The sequence below is a fragment of the Patiria miniata genome, unplaced genomic scaffold (genome assembly GCF_015706575.1).
Source record: "Patiria miniata isolate m_02_andy unplaced genomic scaffold, ASM1570657v1 HiC_scaffold_15, whole genome shotgun sequence".
Taxonomy (NCBI): domain Eukaryota; kingdom Metazoa; phylum Echinodermata; class Asteroidea; order Valvatida; family Asterinidae; genus Patiria; species Patiria miniata.
Window position 1 is genome coordinate 764,442 of NW_024037053.1, and position 18,968 is coordinate 783,409.

An 18,968-nucleotide genomic window follows, 5' to 3' on the forward strand; every position below is an offset into this window, starting at 1 on the left:
CAAATGATTTGGACTGGCGGCTCTAGCCACTCTGCTTCTAAACTTGTGCGTGCATCGAAGCATACGAAAGATTTATCCTAAAATACGTCATATCCTAAAATACGTCATACTTCTTTAAAAAAAATTAAAATCCATGAAATTTCGTACTCCGACTCAACCCAACTCGATATTTTGCGACCTGACCCGATCAGAAAATATCTACCAATTGAAGCAGTCAATACTTGTACATTAGACTTTTAAATTTAACATACCAGCAATGTCAGTGTTGACATTAGCCGAGATCCGTCCCATCTGCGACTTGTTGAAGAGATTGAGTGATGTCCAGGACTCTTCAAGGCTCAACTCTCGATTGGCACGCCACTGGGCCCGCCTCCTGCTGCCAATCGGCTCCTCCCCTAAATCATCGCTGTCTATTGAGAAGCCTCGCTGCCTCCATCTTGTGTCCTCATGCTCGTCTGCTAACAACCCTTCAAATGTGAAGAGGAAAAACCACAAATATGTGAAAAGTGTGTCATCAATTCTTAAAAAGCAATACAGTGGAACGTCGCTATACCAAACATTCGGCTATACCGAACATCGTCCTTGGCTCCCGATTTTTGTGTACAAAACCAACCGAGCATTGTTGTTGAAAACTTTCAACAGAAGAGCGACAAGTGGCTATTATTTCCCCGAGGCATAGAAGGGGAAAGCCACCCATCGATGTAGGTAGTAAGCTCAAAACTGTGTACTTAAATAATTCAATAGTCGGCACGTGTTTGAAGTTGTCTTTCAGTAACTGCAGGGTGAAGATATGAAGGGCGCCATTTATTAAAAATTGAGCACTGGAGCACCGGCAGCTTAAAATCGCTATATCGAATGATCGTTATTTCGAACATTTTCTGTGGATCCCGCGATGTTCGTTATAGCGGCGTTCCACTGTATTAGTGTAAACTTCTCTTTCTGGGAGGGGGATGAATACAAAGACTCCAACATAACTTACTCAATGATTCATCTTCCCTTTTGACTTCTCCTACAAGATCACTGCATGGTTCTGCATCGGGAGTATTTTCATCATCTTCAACACGTAAAGAACAAGGACGAGAAAAAAAAGATTTCCATGAAATTGATAAACTATTTTTAACATATAAACAATGGCTTTTGGTTACATGGTGGACATGAACATCAGGAAAATGCAACAGGGGCCATGGCTCCTCCCAAAATGAGCCCCAATTTTTTTTAAGTGACTTCGCAAAAAAACCCAGACACTTATGTGAACCCACTTTTTGGGGAAAAATTATTTTTGCTCTGGATCCGTCTTGCTAATACAATGTGGTTAAAGGGAATATACATCATTTGCTTTTGCTGTAATTTTCAGAAATGGATGGAATTGGGGGGTTGGAAATATATAGCAAATATAGTTACACTGACTTTTTTGAGGTTTTGGGTTCGAAAATGCTATAAAAACCAAGAAAAACAATCATTTTCCTGTAGTCTGGTTCCCTGACTCCATTTAAGAAGAAACAGAGCAGTTTACATATATTGGGGAATTGTAAGGTCAGGGAACCAGTCTAGCTGGCTTGTACCCGTTCATAGGTGTGTAATCGATTGCAAACAAGTGCGATGGTCAACTGGGGCCAGTATTTGAAAAAAAGCCAGTTTTTTCCAACACTGATCGGCCGATCAGCGTTGGAAATTGATACAAAAATACCACTTTCTTGAAAATGACAGTATACCAGGTGCCATGATTTTACAGGATGCTTTACACTGTCACTCACTAACAGTCCAGCAAGGTATTTCAAAATGATTTGGTAGTTTTATTTTTTGATGTTTGCAAATGTTGTATTTTCCCTTTAAGCCAAAGGCATGTAAAGGCGCCTTGGGCAGCTGTCATACGACCATGTCTGACCACAAAGCACTGCCAGAGATCAAAAGTGTTGATTTTTTGTGGAGGGAGAAAAGACTAGTATTACTCACTGATATTCCCTAGCCATGGTGGCCTCTTGGCTTTCCCCTTGGCCTTGTCACCACTGTTAGGAGAAAACCAATTCAACAGATATTAATGAAAATTTCAACAAAGAAATTGACTGGGGCAGGGTTTGAACCTGCGACCTCCAGATTATCTTTCCTGCACTCTACCAACTTTGTGGTTCATTTGAAAATTTGTAATAAAAAGCTGTGTCCTCTCTGAGTGATTCCTGTCTGCTATTTCCCAGGTCTGCATCGTGACTTGGGGCGTGATTCCTGGCTGCATGACATTCGGTTTTATGGCTTCTGACTAGCGCCCCTTGAACAAAGACATTGACAAACTGGGGAACTACCAACAGATAACTGGATAGCTCAGTTGGTAGAGCACTGGTACGTAGTCCGCAGGTCGCAGGTTCAAACCCCGCTCCAGTCAATTTCTTTGTTCAACTTTGAATTTTGTTTTGTTTTATAACTCACCTGGCCACTTGTGAATCCTGGAAAATCTGTGTTCAGATTTGTGAACAAGGAACAAAATATTCCTAAAAATAACTCTTGATGTCTTTGATCAAGTTTAAGCTGCAGAACGGAACTCAAAAATATCAGCTATTGACTTTCATTTTTTCATTAGCATTATAAGCAGAATTTGTTGAACATTCCAACAATACGTACGCTGAAAGAAAAAAAAGTGGAACAATGGCCCAGCAGCAAACCATGAGAGAAAATAGCAATGTAAATGAGACAGAAAGTTTTAGAGATGAGGTTATCTGAACAGAATACCTTTTGTCAAGTGAAAAGCAAGCATTGGAATGTACGTGAAGAATAAAACCTTTTTGAAAAACTGCAAAAGAAATGCATTTTAGGCTTACTTTACCATATTATACAGTGCTGTTAGATTTGTTTCTGAAATGTTTGCCAACAACTCAGCACAATTCTGAGATATTTTTGAAACTATTTTTGATATTTTTGTAATTCTTCATGCAGAAAAGTTTGGGATTCAAGGCAAAAGCAGCAGTGCATGTTGAAGGGCGGACCAGAAAATGTACCCAAAAAAATGTACAGAAAATGCTTCTGAATGTTACAATCACCAATTGTTGTGCAGAACAATAAACAAGTTATTTCGCAAGCTCTGCGAGATTATTGTCACACTTATGTCTACCACAAGTTAAAGGCATATAGGATCATTGGCTTTTCATGCATGATGTTCATGTTCAATAATAGCACCACTCAAATTCCAAAGAAGACGGTTCAAAACCCCAAGCTGTTCATCTCAGTGGATAGTACAGTTTCCAAGGGAACAGTGAAAAACCATGAAAAATCTATCGATTGCAAAACGCTATTTCATCCACAGAACTCTCTACGTGGTCAAGTCAATTGACTGATCATTGGAAATCACCTACATTTCTTGATTTCTTCTATTAAATGACAGCAAGCCAGACGGAATAATTTCACAGAGTGTGTACGATCTTTAATCCCAATAAGCTTTTTTTGTGTTAATAATTCCCTAGGTTACTTTTTGAATGAATGCAAATGATCCTATGTGCCTTTTGTTTGACCCTGAAATTAACAAACTGCATTCATGCTACCATGCCCAGCATTAAGCTTTTCCCCAATTTTGTACCAACGCTATCTTTACTCTCAAAGGATGAAGGTACCAACAGAACACACCAAAGTTGATTTCATTCATATTTTGGTTTGAAATGTTTCAAGAGTGAAAAGAGTTGAAACCACAAAATTTACGAGTCTTGGCAAGCCGGTTATTTGTGCCTGTTATTTAGATCTTTCCTTTCCATACAAGAGAGACTTACTCAGTCTGTTTATCAGAGGATGGGCGGAGCCACTTGGGCCTCTCTTTGCTTCTACAAGAGGCGGAGAAAAGAGGACGGATACAGACAAAAGAAAAACTGAGAAAAAGAAGAGAAAACTGACAACTAATGCAAGAAGTGGATGTCAATAGACCAATCCACTAAGCCCCACCTATGACCTTTCGACCAATCACATGCGGGTCTGGAACATGCAGTGTGGCACTGGAGAAGCACATATATTGTTGCCCAATATGTGTAGTGGGCGGGGTTTAATGGATTGGTCGATTAAACATGTGTAGTGGGCGGGGCTTAATGGATTGGTCAATTAAACATGTGTAGTGGGTGGGGCTTAATGGATTGGTCTATTAAACATATGTAGTGGGTGGGGCTTAATAGATTGGTCAATTAAACATGTGCAGTGGGCGGGGCTTAATGGACCGGTCTATTACATTGTAAATAGAATTGATTTGGAAGTAAAATATTCACTCAACAAAAAAACTACTGGCGTGACACTGATGAGAGTTTAGATGGTAACCCTTTATGAAAAGCAAAAGTTTTATGTGGTTACAGTGTTCGACCCACGTACCATGGTACCCGGGTTCGAACCCTGAAGGGGAACACGGTGCTTGTGTCATTGAGCAAGACACTTGACTAAAATAAGAGATTTCCCTTCGAAAATGTGAGGTTTAAGACTAACTGGACATGACAGCCTTTAGCAACATTATTAAGACTCAGTTCTACTTAACAAATAATTTCTGCAATGGCCTTTACTAATTTTCGGTCATTTGCATGTACATGCACATGTAAACTGATGAATCTGAAATCTGAATAAAATGGTCCTAAGCTTGTACAAACACATTTTGTACAATATTTGACTTTGATCTGCTGTTTTCCTGACGTACCCTGTTATGCTCTGTAGCTGTTTCATCATGGATGGCTCTTCCAGGCTCTGCTCCACCCCCTCTGACTGGGATTCTTGGCTGTTCTCGTTATCGTCTGGTCTCCCCTTAAGGACCACTGTGGCTCGGCCAGACCTGTGCACACCACAGCATTCAAAATGTATAAAACTCCTTTATAGAGAGGTGCTTACACAAGCTCATCGGGCTTTGGTAAAGATTTGATCAGAAAAAAAATGGGCTGTGGAGACTTCCTACTCTCTGGGCATTGTGTCCTTGGGCTAGGCAGTTTACTACAATTTGCTTATTCAAACAGTGAATGGATTGCTAAATGAGTTTTCTTTGATATTACAAACAACATCTGTGCCGCTGTGAACATCTCAGAGAATTTACAAACTTACGCGAGTCTTTCTTTGCCCGCTTCCTCTTGTGACCGTTGTGTTGGGGATTTTTCGGACACCCTCGGCGTTGCATAGATCTCAAGGCTGTCATCGACGGTTGGAATCTCCAAATTTTCCGTTGAGTATTTCAGAATCGTTGTCTTGCTGCGTGGAAATTCCGGCCTGTTCTGCTCTGCATCATTCCTCTTAATAGACTCTTGTTCAACAGTCCGAGAGACTTGGCGAGCGCCCTCTTGTGACTGGGTCGGAGGAGGAGTCCTTTCCTTTGCAAACAACTCCTTGTCGATTTCTTCGCTGACGCGTTTCGTGTCGTCTCGGCAACCGTTATTGTTCCTTTGCAGCGGCTGTTTCGTGTCTCGGCAGACTTGACTCGAAACAGCGGTTGTACTCTTTTGTTTGTCGGAATCCACGTCGAGGGGGGTGATTTGTTTAGGGTCATCAGTCCTTGTTTCACTGAGGACGATGGACGTCATGTAATCAAATACTTGATTGCCACAGCCTTTGTCGACCCGCCCCGCCCACACTAGACTGCCATCCATGAATACACTCGCATCCTTCACACCTATGCTTAGCTCCTAGTAAAAAAAACAGCAAAACAAAAACGGAGCAAATGAAAAATTGATGAAGTTTTAAAGGTACAGTGGAACGTCACTACACCGAACATTCAGCTATACCAGACATTGTGCTTGGCTCCCGATTTTTGTGTACAAAACGTCTCGAACATTGAAGAGCTACAAGTGGCCATTATTTCCCCAAAGAATAGAAGGAGATAGCCACCCACTGTTGTGGGTAGAAAGCTAAAAAACAACCTGTGTAATTACGTAATTCAGTAGTTGGCACACATTCAAAGTCGTCTTTCAGTAACTGCCAAGGCATGCAGGGTGGAGCTCTGAAGGGCACTCTTTTTGGTTGAAAAGTGAGTACCGGAGCACCGGCAGCTTCAAATCGCTATATCAAATGATCACTATTACGAACAATTTCTATGGATCCCGCGATGATCGTTATAGCGGCGTTCCACTGTAATATACAACGTTTGCTTTTGCTGGAAGTTTTACAAATGGATGGATTCGGGGGTTTGTATAGTTTATAGCAAAAATTGTTACATTGACCTCTGTATAAAGTTTTGCGTTCTTAGATGTAAAAACCAAGAAACAAAATGCTGTTCTTGTGGTCTGGTTCCCTGACCCTACTTCAGACAAAGGAGAGCAACTTATAGACGTTGGGGAATTGTCAGGTCAGGGAACTAGAGTACCTGGCTTGCACTCGTTCAAGGATGTGCAACAGATTGCAAACAAAAATGTGGACTAACTAAATTTGGTAAATTGGGGGCAGTATTGAAAAAAGTCCGGTTTTTTTCCAACGATGGTTGGCCGACCATCGGTGTGTCCCTTCCAGGGGGTTCTCGAAAGCAGTAAATAAAGCGCCCAGTCCTGGTTTTCTTGTATTAAACTGAGTCGACTTACTTTCAGGCTCTTGTTGTAATTCCAGACATCGATTCGTGAGATGCCTGTTGTTGCGGTATCGCCAGTGGGGATACTGAACAGCACTTTCAGGCAATCACCACGCTGGTATGCACAGCTCCACATATTCCTATCCTTTGTTGTCTGAAACCAGGAACACGATGTAAATATACTGAGCAAGGTTGTAATTTTGTTTTAATTTGTTTAGAAAACAATGATTTGCATACCAAATGTACTCAACAACCTCAAAATGTGCATGTGCATACTGGGGGTAATCTCATCATGGGGTAAACTCAGCACGGGAAGGATCCAGGAATCTCACCTTGGCTTTCCCATTGACAATGTTCTCCAGCTCCCCCTTGGCATCTCTGCATGCTGCAGTCGTTCTGATCTGGTCAGCGCTCAGGCTGACCCGCTTGCCCGCCAGGTCAAAGAACTGGACATCGGTCAGACCGATCCGGTTCGGATGACCCCAGTTGCTACTGGCCTCTAGCGTGAACTCATGGGTCGGGGTGGTGGGTGTGGTGGTGGCAGCAGAGGTGGTTGTGGTGAGTGGTGAATAGGGCAGGGCTGGTTGACTTGATGCGGTAGCAGCTGCACTCTGGTGGTCAAATACATTGCAACAGAACATTAGCATGTGTACTAAACACCGCAAAAAAGGGAAGTCCACACTCATTGGAGGGGTCATAATTTTAAATCCGATCGTCTTATGATGACATCAGTTATATAGACCTTTGGGGAATGTTGTTATCTACATTTTGATACCCCGTTTGCTACCTAAGACTGTAAATCGTCCCAGATTGACAACAGTTTAAGAAAAAATGATGCAGTTTTTCAACATTATATTTGTAAATTATTTGGAAGACGATCCTCTCCTGAGCAAGCAATTGTCAGTGCGGTGCAGAAAAAAAGCTGTCTAATTACAGTAAATACACGCGTGAGGCTGGCTTGTTTCCGATATATTGATTTGGGAAATCAATGTATCGAAACATGTACCCCAGCGTCCACACTTGATATTGCATATAAAATGCAAGCTTGAGGAAATTTGGTACCAGATTATCCTTTCCAGACACTGGTGGCTTGCTTAATTTGACATGTTATACATGTTTTTTCCAGTTCATTAAATTCAAGAATGCTGTGAAAAAATGGAAACATTTAATACACTGTGAGGTTTTAGCGGTACCTCAAAATATATTTCCAATATATATTATATATTAAGGTGACTTGGACTCGGACTCGACCTTTGTGAATCTTGACTCGGACTCGACCTGCATGATAATAATAATCGTAATAATCGTAGTGCTTATGTAGCGCTTTCCATCGTATCTACAATCTCAAAGCGATTTACAATTATTACCCCGTTCTTCAGGCCATGGGACCACGTGGCAGCGCTCAATCGGTCTTCGACCCTCACAGGTACCCATTTATACTCCTGGGTGGAGAAAGGCAATTGTAGTCAAGTGCCTTACCCAAAGGCACAAACACCATGTTCCTGGCAGGATTCGAACCCACGCACCATCGTGCGTGAGTCAAACACCGTTCTACGGACCATGGCGTTCTACTCGGGACTCAGACTCGGGAGCGGTGACTCGGACTCGGACTCAATGGTTGGTGACTCGAATACAAGTCTGGAAATGGATACTATCTAAATCTTAACACATTCATAACAAACCTTTGCTCTGGGAGCCAGCATGGGTGTAGTGAACACAGCTGATCTGTCCAGATCACCCTCAGCAGTGTGTGGTTTGTCGTCTGTCGCCGTCTGACCACCGTCTTGTCTGGGTGTGTGGCTGGGGGTTGTGTCGTCATCCCCTATCCTGGCCGATTCCTCGACTTTCCCCAGTGCTGCCAAGAGCCTTCTTTGCGATCTGTGCACGTGCAATGATTAATTAGTTTGGCTTTTGGTCTTTGCTTCAATGTTCCCTACATGTGGATCCACATGCTCGCTCTGGTAACATTGCTGAATTCACAGAATGACTTTTAATATGCACATGGTTGGAACGCCCTAGATTTAATAATAATAATAATTTGGGAGGATAATCATCCTTACTGGCAGCTGAATTGCGAAGCTGAATTGCGAAGGATGCGGCTACAACGTGGTTGAGCCGCTGGCATGTAAAGGCGCCTCTGGCAGCCAGCCACATCGACCCATATATGACCACAGAGCCCAGCCTGAGAGCGAAAGTGTTGATTTTTCCAGAGGGAGGAAAACTGGAGAGCCCGGAGAAAAACCCTTGTGGCACAGGAGACAACCAAGGCACAACTCTACTCACATGTGGTCCAAGCCGGGACTCGAACCAGGGCCACAGTGGTGAGAGGCAAGCGCTTCACGCATTATTAGCCACCCATGCCAAAAGCATGTAACTGGTATTCGTTGGACGTCCCAAGTATGTATCATTTGCACGAACCAATTTGCAATCTTCTTAATTTGCAGGGAATTTAAAAACATTGAGAAAATGGCCTATTACGAAATTGTTGGCGGCTGAGGATAATTTTGAGCCACCTATAAAATCACCGTAACTATATTTTGAATATAAATAAGACTGCCGCAAACTGCTTTCTGACTGGATTGACCTGAAATATACAAATCAAAAAAATAACATGGCCCGACATTCCGATCTTAAAAAAAATCTTCTTCAGAGGCAAAATGACAGAGGCACAAGAAACAAACATAGCATATTCGACTGGAAAAAAAGTTTAAGAATGTAAAAACAAAATCAAAAACAACTACTTCCAAGATTATTCCACCCTCTCCCCAAATGCACAGCTTGACTAAGGTCACTTTTTACCAGGGTAGGTCAAATATGCGGGGTTAAAGTTCAGCTATCCCTCACCTTGAATCCATATGCTTGACTTTGTCCAGCACAAAGGCCAGCTTGTGTTCATTGAGATTCTGTGAGGACAGCAGATCCTGAGGGGACGTCAGGGCTGAAGCAGGCTCCGTAGCGGCGGCAGGTTGATCCGTCGGTGCAACAGAAGCAGAGCGAGGCTGCTCTGTGACTTGAGACGGCCTCGCTGACGACATCTGATGACAAGGATGAAATATATTCTGTGATGAACTGGATACAAAATGTGAAGTTTGGGGTCCAAACATACAACTGATGAATACTTTTAGACCAGTAAGTTAAAGGGTCCATGCCATAATTGGACCATGCACTTTTTCTGAGGAATACATTTTATGCAACTTTCTACACCTCTTAAATGTACGAAAACTGTTTGATTTGGTTAATTTTATTGAAAAGTGCACTTCTTTAAACATGTAAAGTTTTCCATGCTTTTCCAGACAACTGAGGCCACTGTTGCTGTGATGTCGTTTCAGGAAGACACTGTTCAGTTTAGGGGTTTTCTGCTCAAATTGTGAACGCAAAATTTGCGCATTGAAAACGTTTGTGAGAAAGGGTTGCTCACTGACTTACTGCCATGTACTGACACGACGACGAATCACCAAAAAAAAACCCAAAAAACAATCAGTCACCGATTTTATGCAACCTGGGTGTATTAAGTGTGATGATATTTAGATGATCAGCATCAGTCGGTACTAACAAAATCAACAATTGCAAGAGTAAAAACATTTCAACTTCTGCGCCGGGAAGTAACATGCTCCTAACAATCGTGCACGCATCTGGGTCACCTAATCTTATGGAGATTTGTCGTAGTGTCATGAGTGAGGTGAGCATGGCTGCGATTATTCTGTGTCAAGATGCCGCTTGTTCCACGATAATGGCACGATTTCTCAGTTTTGTGACCTGAGCATGACTTTTGTGTTCAATACAGACGGTTCCATCGCTGCGCAAGCAAATTGTAGGTCGACCTGAGGCCAGCTTAAGTTCTTCCAAACCTTTGCTGATGCCTGTGGGGGTGCACTCCTCGTCCCACTGGCTCCCTTCTTGCTGGCTGCTGCCTCATTCTCTGCCTTCATGGCCCTCTGGATGGCCGACATGTCATCGGTTGCCTGCCAGTCCTTCTCTGATCGCTTCTTCTGAGACGAGAGGGGTCGGGAAGGGGAGGGGGCTGGAAGAAAGTTCAAGGATTGAAAAAAAAACAAAGAGATCTTTGATAATGGAAGCAGAGTATTAATTTTCGGAAAATGAATATTCATATCTTATGATCAAGGTCAATGGAGGATCTTCTAGACATAGAAGCTCTGGAATAGTATTGGAATCTTAAAGAGTAAACATTTGACACAAGATGCCAAGAATCATATGCAAGAACAATTTTATCAAGGGGATAATGCCAAGGACTTGTGGTATGGAGTCTGATCTCAAGGTCTGTGGATAATTCTGCAGGTTGCGGGTTCGAGTCCAGCCTGGGGTTAGGGGTGTGTGTGTGTCCTTGGGCAAGGCACTTTTGAGAGTGGTCAAAGTAAAATTTACACCCTTTCACTTAATCGATTGTATTTCTGGATCTAGGGACCCAAATGGAATGGGGGATAAAGGAGTGGATTGAGAAATGGTCAGGCTTTAATGTAATATATAACTTCATTGAAGAAAAAAAAATTACAAAGTTTTAATTATTTGTTTCTGAATGTCGCACTTTATTTGGCACACTCTGTAAACATTTCTGTATTGAGGGGAACAGGTGCGTAAAAAAAAGTTAATATTTTTAAACATTGTTGTTTTAAGAATTTCTTGTTACCTGAGGTTACTCTAAGTTCCCTCAGCTCTGACGATTTTCTGGAATCTTTCTGAGTTGCAGTTATGCTGGGTTTGGGTTGTCTTGTTGCCATGGCAACCTCATCTGCATCTGGTTTCCTCCTACAGTGAATGGAAGTAAGATTTTGAAGCCAGTTGATGAAAAGAAAGTGTTTCTAATTTCAGAACAGCGCCCAATTTCTTGGCTCTGCTAACCACAGAATTCGGCGCTAATGATCACCATTCTGCGCTTACTAGCGCAAGCAAGAAAATTCTGCACTAACCTGTAAGCACATGAGATGTACGCATGCACAGGAGCAAACATTCCTTGTTAACCCATGAAATACGCTTGCCGTAAGCTTGGAATTTTCTGCTATAGTAAGCAGGAATTTTTCTCTAACGGTAAGCAAAGCCAAGAAATTTGGCCCAGAACAAAGGCAGTACCAGTTCATTCTGAGTAAGATTCCAAAGACAGTACCTACAATGCTCCAAGTAAGCATAAAGAAACAAGCACAGCCTGTTGAGCTTAGAGTTGAACACCAACCAAAAACTAAGCACTTGATGTTTGGGCTGATATAGGTGTATATTAATTTTAAAAAGTAACTGTACATTACTTAAGAATTATGTTTGACTTACTTTGCTGACAGCATCTTTTGCTGCCTTGGACCTGTTCAAAAAGCACAATATAACATTCTGAGCCACAAAAAAGGAGACTATTTTGGCCAAAAACAAGAACACGAAAACAGCCTAAAACTACACAAGAATTAAAGAGCTATTTAACACTAAATAAATTAATGCAGTTACATTTCTAAAACTATGATTAGCAACCAAAAGGCTAAATTCTATCAGAAACAACGTTCAGGGTGTAACATACATTACACAAAAAATATTTTGCAAGAAGACAAAACAACACTCTCTAATGTTCCGAAAATCTAAAATAAATTCTCATACAAAGACGAAAATTTATGAAATAATTTTGTGGCGGTTATTAGGTGAAAACTATAACTTAAATAGGAGACTAAAATGTCTTTTACGATATAAATTTTTTTTTTAATGAACTTGAAGCACTCATTAGCATTTACAAAAAAATCTAAAACAACCGCTGATAAGGACTACATTCAAGCCAGCCCGACTAAATCTAGAACCCATCGGCTGTAGGTAGGTAAATCTTTGCGTCGTTATATATTTTCATTCTCAGGCAAGTACGCGATGTGAAAACAAAAGTGAATGAACAAGGAGACCTAGGAACGACAATGCCGGATGTGAACAGTCGTAAATTATATTTGTTTTTACCCATCTCCAAATGATTTGCCCACATAAAGGAATACCAAGCTAAAATTCAAACATGAAATTTTCTTGGGTTATGGTTAGAAACCATTCTGTTAAAACTTATAGCAGGTGAAAGGGCAACCCCGTGTATTGGTGCACATAGGCGGGCCGAGCGTGGGGTCCAGAACGACCTCGTTTCCATGGGCACGATCTTGCTGTGCCATGTTGTTTCCCATCATGCCTTGCGTGATCTCAACCCCTGGATTTGTCTAATTTAAATGTGTCAAAATGTGACACATTTAAATTAGGACTGCAGTCGATGCATCCAATGAGCGACGCCATGTTTAAAATGTTCAAAAAGTTTTTTTGAAGAATCAATCCTTTCAAATATGAGGTTTTGACGTCGCGTTATTTAGGAAGGATTTGTATTAAATGTACGTACCTCTTTCGTCCCTTTAAAACCGAAGCCACATGTTTTTTTGTGGCGAAAAACGAGGCTGCCATCATCCATATTGACAGGCATCGCGCAGTTTTGAAAAATAATGTCTGTATGTTATGTGATGTGCATAGCGCGAGCGCATAATAGGGCATGCAGTTTTCACAATACGCGCAGTACAATCTGAATAGCCATTCAGCATCGTTTACGTGTTCATCATGGCCAGGGGTAAGTGAAGGAACGCGCACGTGCCCATCGAGTTGAGGCTGGGTCCGCAACTCACCGCGCGACTTTTTACTTTCAGACTCTGTTGGAGAGATGCATGGGGCCTAGTGTATCCATCTATTGGGTCCTCAACCTTGACTTACACAATCCAGAGGAACTAAGAGATTGCCTACAACTCTGAAGGACAGCAGTCATTAAAGTTGTCTGACCTTTGTTTGGTGATGACGCAAACTCCAGGACAATCATATCCCCTGGCTCCAGCGCCACATCTCGTCTCATCTCCAGACTGTCAGCCATGATGTCCTCTTCAATGTCTTCATCTAATGCATCTTTGATGTCAGTTCTCGCCTTGTCTTCATCTGAGTTCTTATCATCATCTGAAGCTGCAGGACTTCCATCACACTGATGAAAATACATGTACATTTCAATAAATCAAAAAATATTATATAAACCTACCATCCTCTGAAATCATTTTTAGCAACAAGAATTGAAAAAAAGTTACTCAATGTAACTGTTGGTAGATAACATAAGTTGCTCACATTAGGGCATCCATATGAATTCTTTAGTACAACGAACAAATGTTGCAAAACCTTCATTGTTCACATTCTTTTAGCAGGTTAAAGGCCTTTACAGTTATAAAATACTTACTGCAAAACACTCCAGCGCTCCATATCGATCACGGCATGCAAATTTTAACTGGCGTGCTCTTCGTGCAATTATTTACCGGTGCAGTATGCAGTTAGTTGCAGCTTGTATAGTTTAGATTATTTGGTCAAACAGTTTTGAGTAAGCGAATACTAAATTATTCGAAAATGGACAGTCTTATCTCCTCCTATCGAGCCCCACTTAAAATTAACTCCAGCCCCCCCCCCCCCCCATTTCCGGAAAGCTAGATCCGCCCCTGGAGACAATACACACTTGGCATCATTTCATTTAGACCTCTACATGAGTGGAACTGAAATTTTAATTTTTTCAGACTTTTATTTGGTGCTGACCGTCCAACACTACCGGTACTTAATTATGGTACTATAATTAATGAGAACCTAAGCAATAAAAAGGGACACCCTTATACAGGAGTTTGTACAAATCTGAAATGAATTTTGAGATTCTATGGATTCAAACGATGAGTTTACAAATGCTGAAAGTGAAATCAAGAAATTGGCTAGGACCAAATATGACATACCTTGTTTAATAATAATAATAATAATAATAAAGTATTTATAAAGCGCTTTTACAAAATAGACCAAAGCGCTGTACAACTACAAGAGAGGACTAGGAAGTAATGAATAAGAAACTTTTAAGACGTTTCTTGAAAATGGTGAGAGATGGGGCGTCCCTGATGTTGATGGGAATAGTGTTCCATAATTTGGGGCCTGCTATTGAAAAAGATTTGTCTCCAAGGGATTTTGAACCTGTAGGAATAGAGAGAAGAAGTTTATCATTGGAAGATCTTAATCCCGGTCTGCCTGGTAGATACAAAGTGAGTAAGTCACACAAGTAAGGGGGAGCATTACCATGTAGGCACTTGTACACCATCAAAAGAACTTTGAATGCTATACGCTGCTGGATGGGTAACCAGTGAAGATTGGTGATGAGAGAAGTAGCATCCACAGTGCATTTGACAGAGAAGATGAGCCGAGCAGCACGGTTTTGAATTTTTTGTAGTCTATGTTTTTCACCTTGGGTTATACCAAATAGAAGAGAATTGCAGTAATCAAGCCGGGATGTTATAAATGTACGAACAACATGGTGACATGTGTTGTCATCGATGAATTTACGAATTCGCCAGAGGTTACGTAGGTGAAAATTAATTGATCTACAGATGGAAGAGACATGGTTGGACATAGAAAATGACGAGTCAAATATAAAGCCCAAGTTTTTTACAGTGCGGGAAGGTGAAATGCTAATTGGACCAGCGTTAAGAGTGAGATTGCCGTCTAGCTTGTTTAGTACACGTGGAGAGGCTGCTACAAAAAACTCAGTTTTGTCACTGTTGAGTTTAAGCATATTAGTGGCCATCCAGTCATGTATTTGGGAAATGCATTTGGAGAGGTTTTCAAGAGCAATTGCAGAATCACCAGGAATAGCTGGGTTGAAATGAGTGTAAAGCTGTATGTCGTCTGCATAAATGTGATATTGTAAATTGAAGTGTTCAATGATATTAGCAACAGGTTTGATGTAATATGTGAAAAGTGCAGGCCCGAGTACAGACCCTTGGGGTACACCAAAAGCTACCCTAGATTCATCAGACATGGTACCATCAACCCGGACGCGGTATCTGCGATCACAAAGGTAACTGGTGAACCAGGATAAGGGCATGTCGCGGACCCCGTACACTTTGCACAACCTATCAAGAAGTATTTCATGATCTAAAGTGTCGAATGCAGATGACAGGTCAAGCATGACCAGCAAAACCACTTTCTTGTTGTCAATGACTCGGAGAATGTCATTTTGTACACGGAGAAGGGCTGTTTCTGTGCTATGATTACATTTGTAAGCAGATTGGAGTGGGACTTCTAAATTGTTATGGGCAACATGTTCAATAAGTCTTTTGTGAACAATTTTCTCCAGTAATTTAGACAAGAATGAGGTATTGGAAATAGGACGGTAATTTTTCAAATCATTATGGTCAAGAGTTGGTTTTTTGAGGATAGGTGTAACAATGGCTTGACGGAAGCAGTTTGGAAATCTGCCCAAGGACAACGAATTATTCATGATGTTAGCCAGCATTGGAGCAATGCAATTGACACTGGCCTTAAGTAACCAGGTCGGCAAGGTATCCAGAGCACAAGACTTGTTGGGAGAATCTTTTATGATTTGGATGACCTCCTCTGTATGAGTAGGAGGAAAAACAGAGAGTGTGTTAACATTGGCAACTGTTTCTGGAACAATAACACGGACAGGTGGGGACGGGGCCATGCTATTCTGGATACCATGCCTAATATCAATAACCTTGTTAACAAAATGTTTGGCAAAATTATTAGCCATAATAGACTTATCACCAGATGGAAACGTACTAGTGGGTGTCCGTTTGACAGGCTCCATCGTATGTCAGCATTTGCTTCTAAACTACGTCTTAGTGTCTAAAAGAAAACATAAACAACAGGAAAATACGGATTAAAAGAAGCAGGGATATGTGAGTTCATTTATCTGTAACAGGGCTACAAATCCGTAATTAGCTTTTAACAGTGGTGATACCGGAGTCCTATATAGCGCACGTATCTACCAACAATTAGGTACTCAAGGCGCTGGAAATTATGTCTATTATTAAAGTACAATGTACGTACACAGCACATACATTGTAAACTGTTTGAGGGTCATGCCAGGATTATTATGGACTTCATAGAATGCTTACAGGGACATTTGGGTACTTGTGTCCCTAAGCTTGACACTTTGTTTTAATTGCCTTTATTTGTATGACTGGTTTTTTTTAACAAGGGTCATATATACTCCTAGAAATTCCAGGAATAATTGACATGACAATCATATCCGGGGTAACACTAATAATGAAAGTATGTATCATGTTATCGTCAACGCTTAAGGGTCATGAATCCAAGAATTAGTGTCCTGATAATCAGGGGTAATAATGATGACAGCATTTACCTTGACATCTTCAATACTCAGGAGGAGGTGCTCGCTTGAGTCATCATCATCATCATCATCATCTTCTTCATCTGTTACCCTGGCAACGCTCCCTTTCTTATAGTCTCCTGCATCTACTTCTATGTCGCTGACGCCCTCCGTGGGCCCCTCTAGGATCAACGTCAGGTTCTCCGTAATCTGCGAAGACAGAATTTTTGTAAAAGTCCTCATTATATCGTCCTATACATGCAACACAGTTGTATCTCCTAAAATGATCACATGAAACGCGAGTTTCAGAATGTCAAAAGGTTGTATCTCGTAAAACCCGGATGTACACACAAAGTCAACTGACGTCGAGATACGATTTTGTTGCACGAAGCGTATTCAATTGATACAATTTTGTTGCAGAACGGAGTTACGACCTTGTTACACTGATGCGGCGACACCTGACGAGATGGTTTGGCCTCTTCGCCCAGTTTCAAGGTGGGGGTGATGTATTAAAGGCATGAACACAAACAAACTGTTTACAAGTATAACTCTGGCTAAACTTTGAGTAAGGAAAAAAGCTTATACATTTTACAGTCCGAAAATACTTTGTCAATTCTTTAAAAATTATTTCTTGTGGTTGGATGGTCCCTTTGCCTGTGTCTATGAGCAAGAGGTTTTATCATAACTTGTTTTACAACGTTCAAGAATATTGAGCAAGCAGTCTATATAACTATACAGGGTGAGTAAAAAATTAAAACCCAAATGTCAGGACCATTTTTTAGTTAAGTTCTGCATGTAGCACTTTCAAAATCTAGGAAGTGAATGCCCAATTCGTAAAGTTTCTTTTAGTACAAGGATCATTCAAATCACTCATGTACTTTTCAGAATTTTAAACACAACCACTGTTTTAAAGGGAATATACATCATTTGCTTTTGCTGTAATTTTCAGAAATGGATGGAATTGGGGGGTTGGAAATATATAGCAAATATCGTTACACTGAATTTTTGAGGTTTTGGGTTCGAAAATGCTATAAAAACCAAGAAAAACGATCATTTTCCTGTAGTCTGGTTCCCTGACTCCATATAAGAAGAAACAGAGCAGTTTACATACATTGGGGAATTGTAAGGTCAGGGAACCGGTCTAGCTGGCTTGTACCCGTTCATAGGTTTGTAATCGATTGCAAACAAGTGCGATGGTCAATTGGGGCCAGTATTTGAAAAAAAGCCAGTTGTTTCCAACGCTGATCGGCCGATCAGCGTTGGAAATTGATACAAAAATACCACTATTCTTGAAAATGACAGTATACCAGGTGCCATGATTTTACAGGATGCTTTACACTGTCATTCACTAACAGTCCAGCAAGGTATTTCAAAACGATTTGGTAGTTTTATTTTTTGATGTTTGCAAATGTTGTATTTTCCCTTTAAAGTGCTGTCCACAGATCACAAAAGAGGTAGGCTGTTTGTTGTGAGGCGCTGTGATCGTTGTAGAGCGCCATACAAATGCTTGGTATTATTATTATTATTATTAGGTGTTCTTTCAGCAAAACAAAAACAATTCACATAGGAATGCGAATTGTTGACGGGGAGCTAACATAGACTAGCCACCCTCAAACCATGTTAAATTTGTATATTACTCTTCATCAATTACATAAGCACTCAAATCAAAATACATTAGCACTGTATACTGAGGGCTGTCCAAGGGCTTGTAAGCAAACATCCACAGGCTTACTTGGGTGGGACTCGAACCCACGACCTCCTGGTCAACCACAAGCTTGCTAGAGTCGCCTGGCTAGTTCCAATCTGATATAGCAGTGGGTACCACGACCAAACAAACACTGCTTTGAATGATGAAATAAGCGGAAGACAAACCTTGTCATAGTCCTCTTGCTCAGGATGCTCCTCGGCAGATGCTTGTGTGTCTTGTTGCGGGGGAGATGCTTGGGTCTGGGGCAGGGATGCTTTCACACTCTCATACATCTCAAAATCATCTTCATATTCACAATCTGCCTCATCTTCATCTATGGAGGGAAAAAAATAAATGAAAAGAAATTACTTTGATGACAAACTTGGTAAAATCACGGATCCTTTGTGCAAAAGGATAAATCACTTCCCCCAATTTCTGGCTAGAGGTGTGATATGGCGCTTGGGCATTGTGCGCAGGAGACTTTGCGCGCGACTGCAGTCTTTCATTGGTCAAATTTCTGTCAGGACGCCAGCTGTGCACATGTTCTATTTTTTGTTCTATGCGCAGACGCGGCATATAATAAAAAAAGTTTGCCACAAGCCAATATGACCTATCAGACTGGCGTTAGTATCTCCGGTTTCAGTGGC

General features: G+C 41.2%; 1 protein-coding gene across 1 annotated transcript in view; it reads right to left on the reverse strand.

Annotated features, from left to right (window-relative positions):
- Window positions 1-18,968, reverse strand: part of LOC119722320 (katanin-interacting protein-like) — a 42,037-nt gene that overhangs the window by 16,327 nt on the left and 6,742 nt on the right. The window contains exons 7-23 of the mRNA XM_038192368.1: window positions 18,507-18,655; window positions 16,668-16,844; window positions 16,098-16,147; window positions 13,274-13,473; window positions 11,771-11,801; window positions 11,139-11,257; window positions 10,342-10,514; window positions 9,338-9,528; window positions 8,176-8,371; window positions 6,826-7,104; window positions 6,507-6,647; window positions 5,044-5,618; window positions 4,649-4,780; window positions 3,750-3,800; window positions 1,954-2,006; window positions 980-1,054; window positions 252-467 (exon numbers count right to left, since the gene is read on the reverse strand). Of these exons, the coding sequence (XP_038048296.1) occupies window positions 252-467; window positions 980-1,054; window positions 1,954-2,006; window positions 3,750-3,800; window positions 4,649-4,780; window positions 5,044-5,618; window positions 6,507-6,647; window positions 6,826-7,104; window positions 8,176-8,371; window positions 9,338-9,528; window positions 10,342-10,514; window positions 11,139-11,257; window positions 11,771-11,801; window positions 13,274-13,473; window positions 16,098-16,147; window positions 16,668-16,844; window positions 18,507-18,655 (2,808 nt within the window). The remainder of the gene's footprint in view (window positions 1-251; window positions 468-979; window positions 1,055-1,953; window positions 2,007-3,749; window positions 3,801-4,648; window positions 4,781-5,043; window positions 5,619-6,506; window positions 6,648-6,825; window positions 7,105-8,175; window positions 8,372-9,337; window positions 9,529-10,341; window positions 10,515-11,138; window positions 11,258-11,770; window positions 11,802-13,273; window positions 13,474-16,097; window positions 16,148-16,667; window positions 16,845-18,506; window positions 18,656-18,968) is intronic.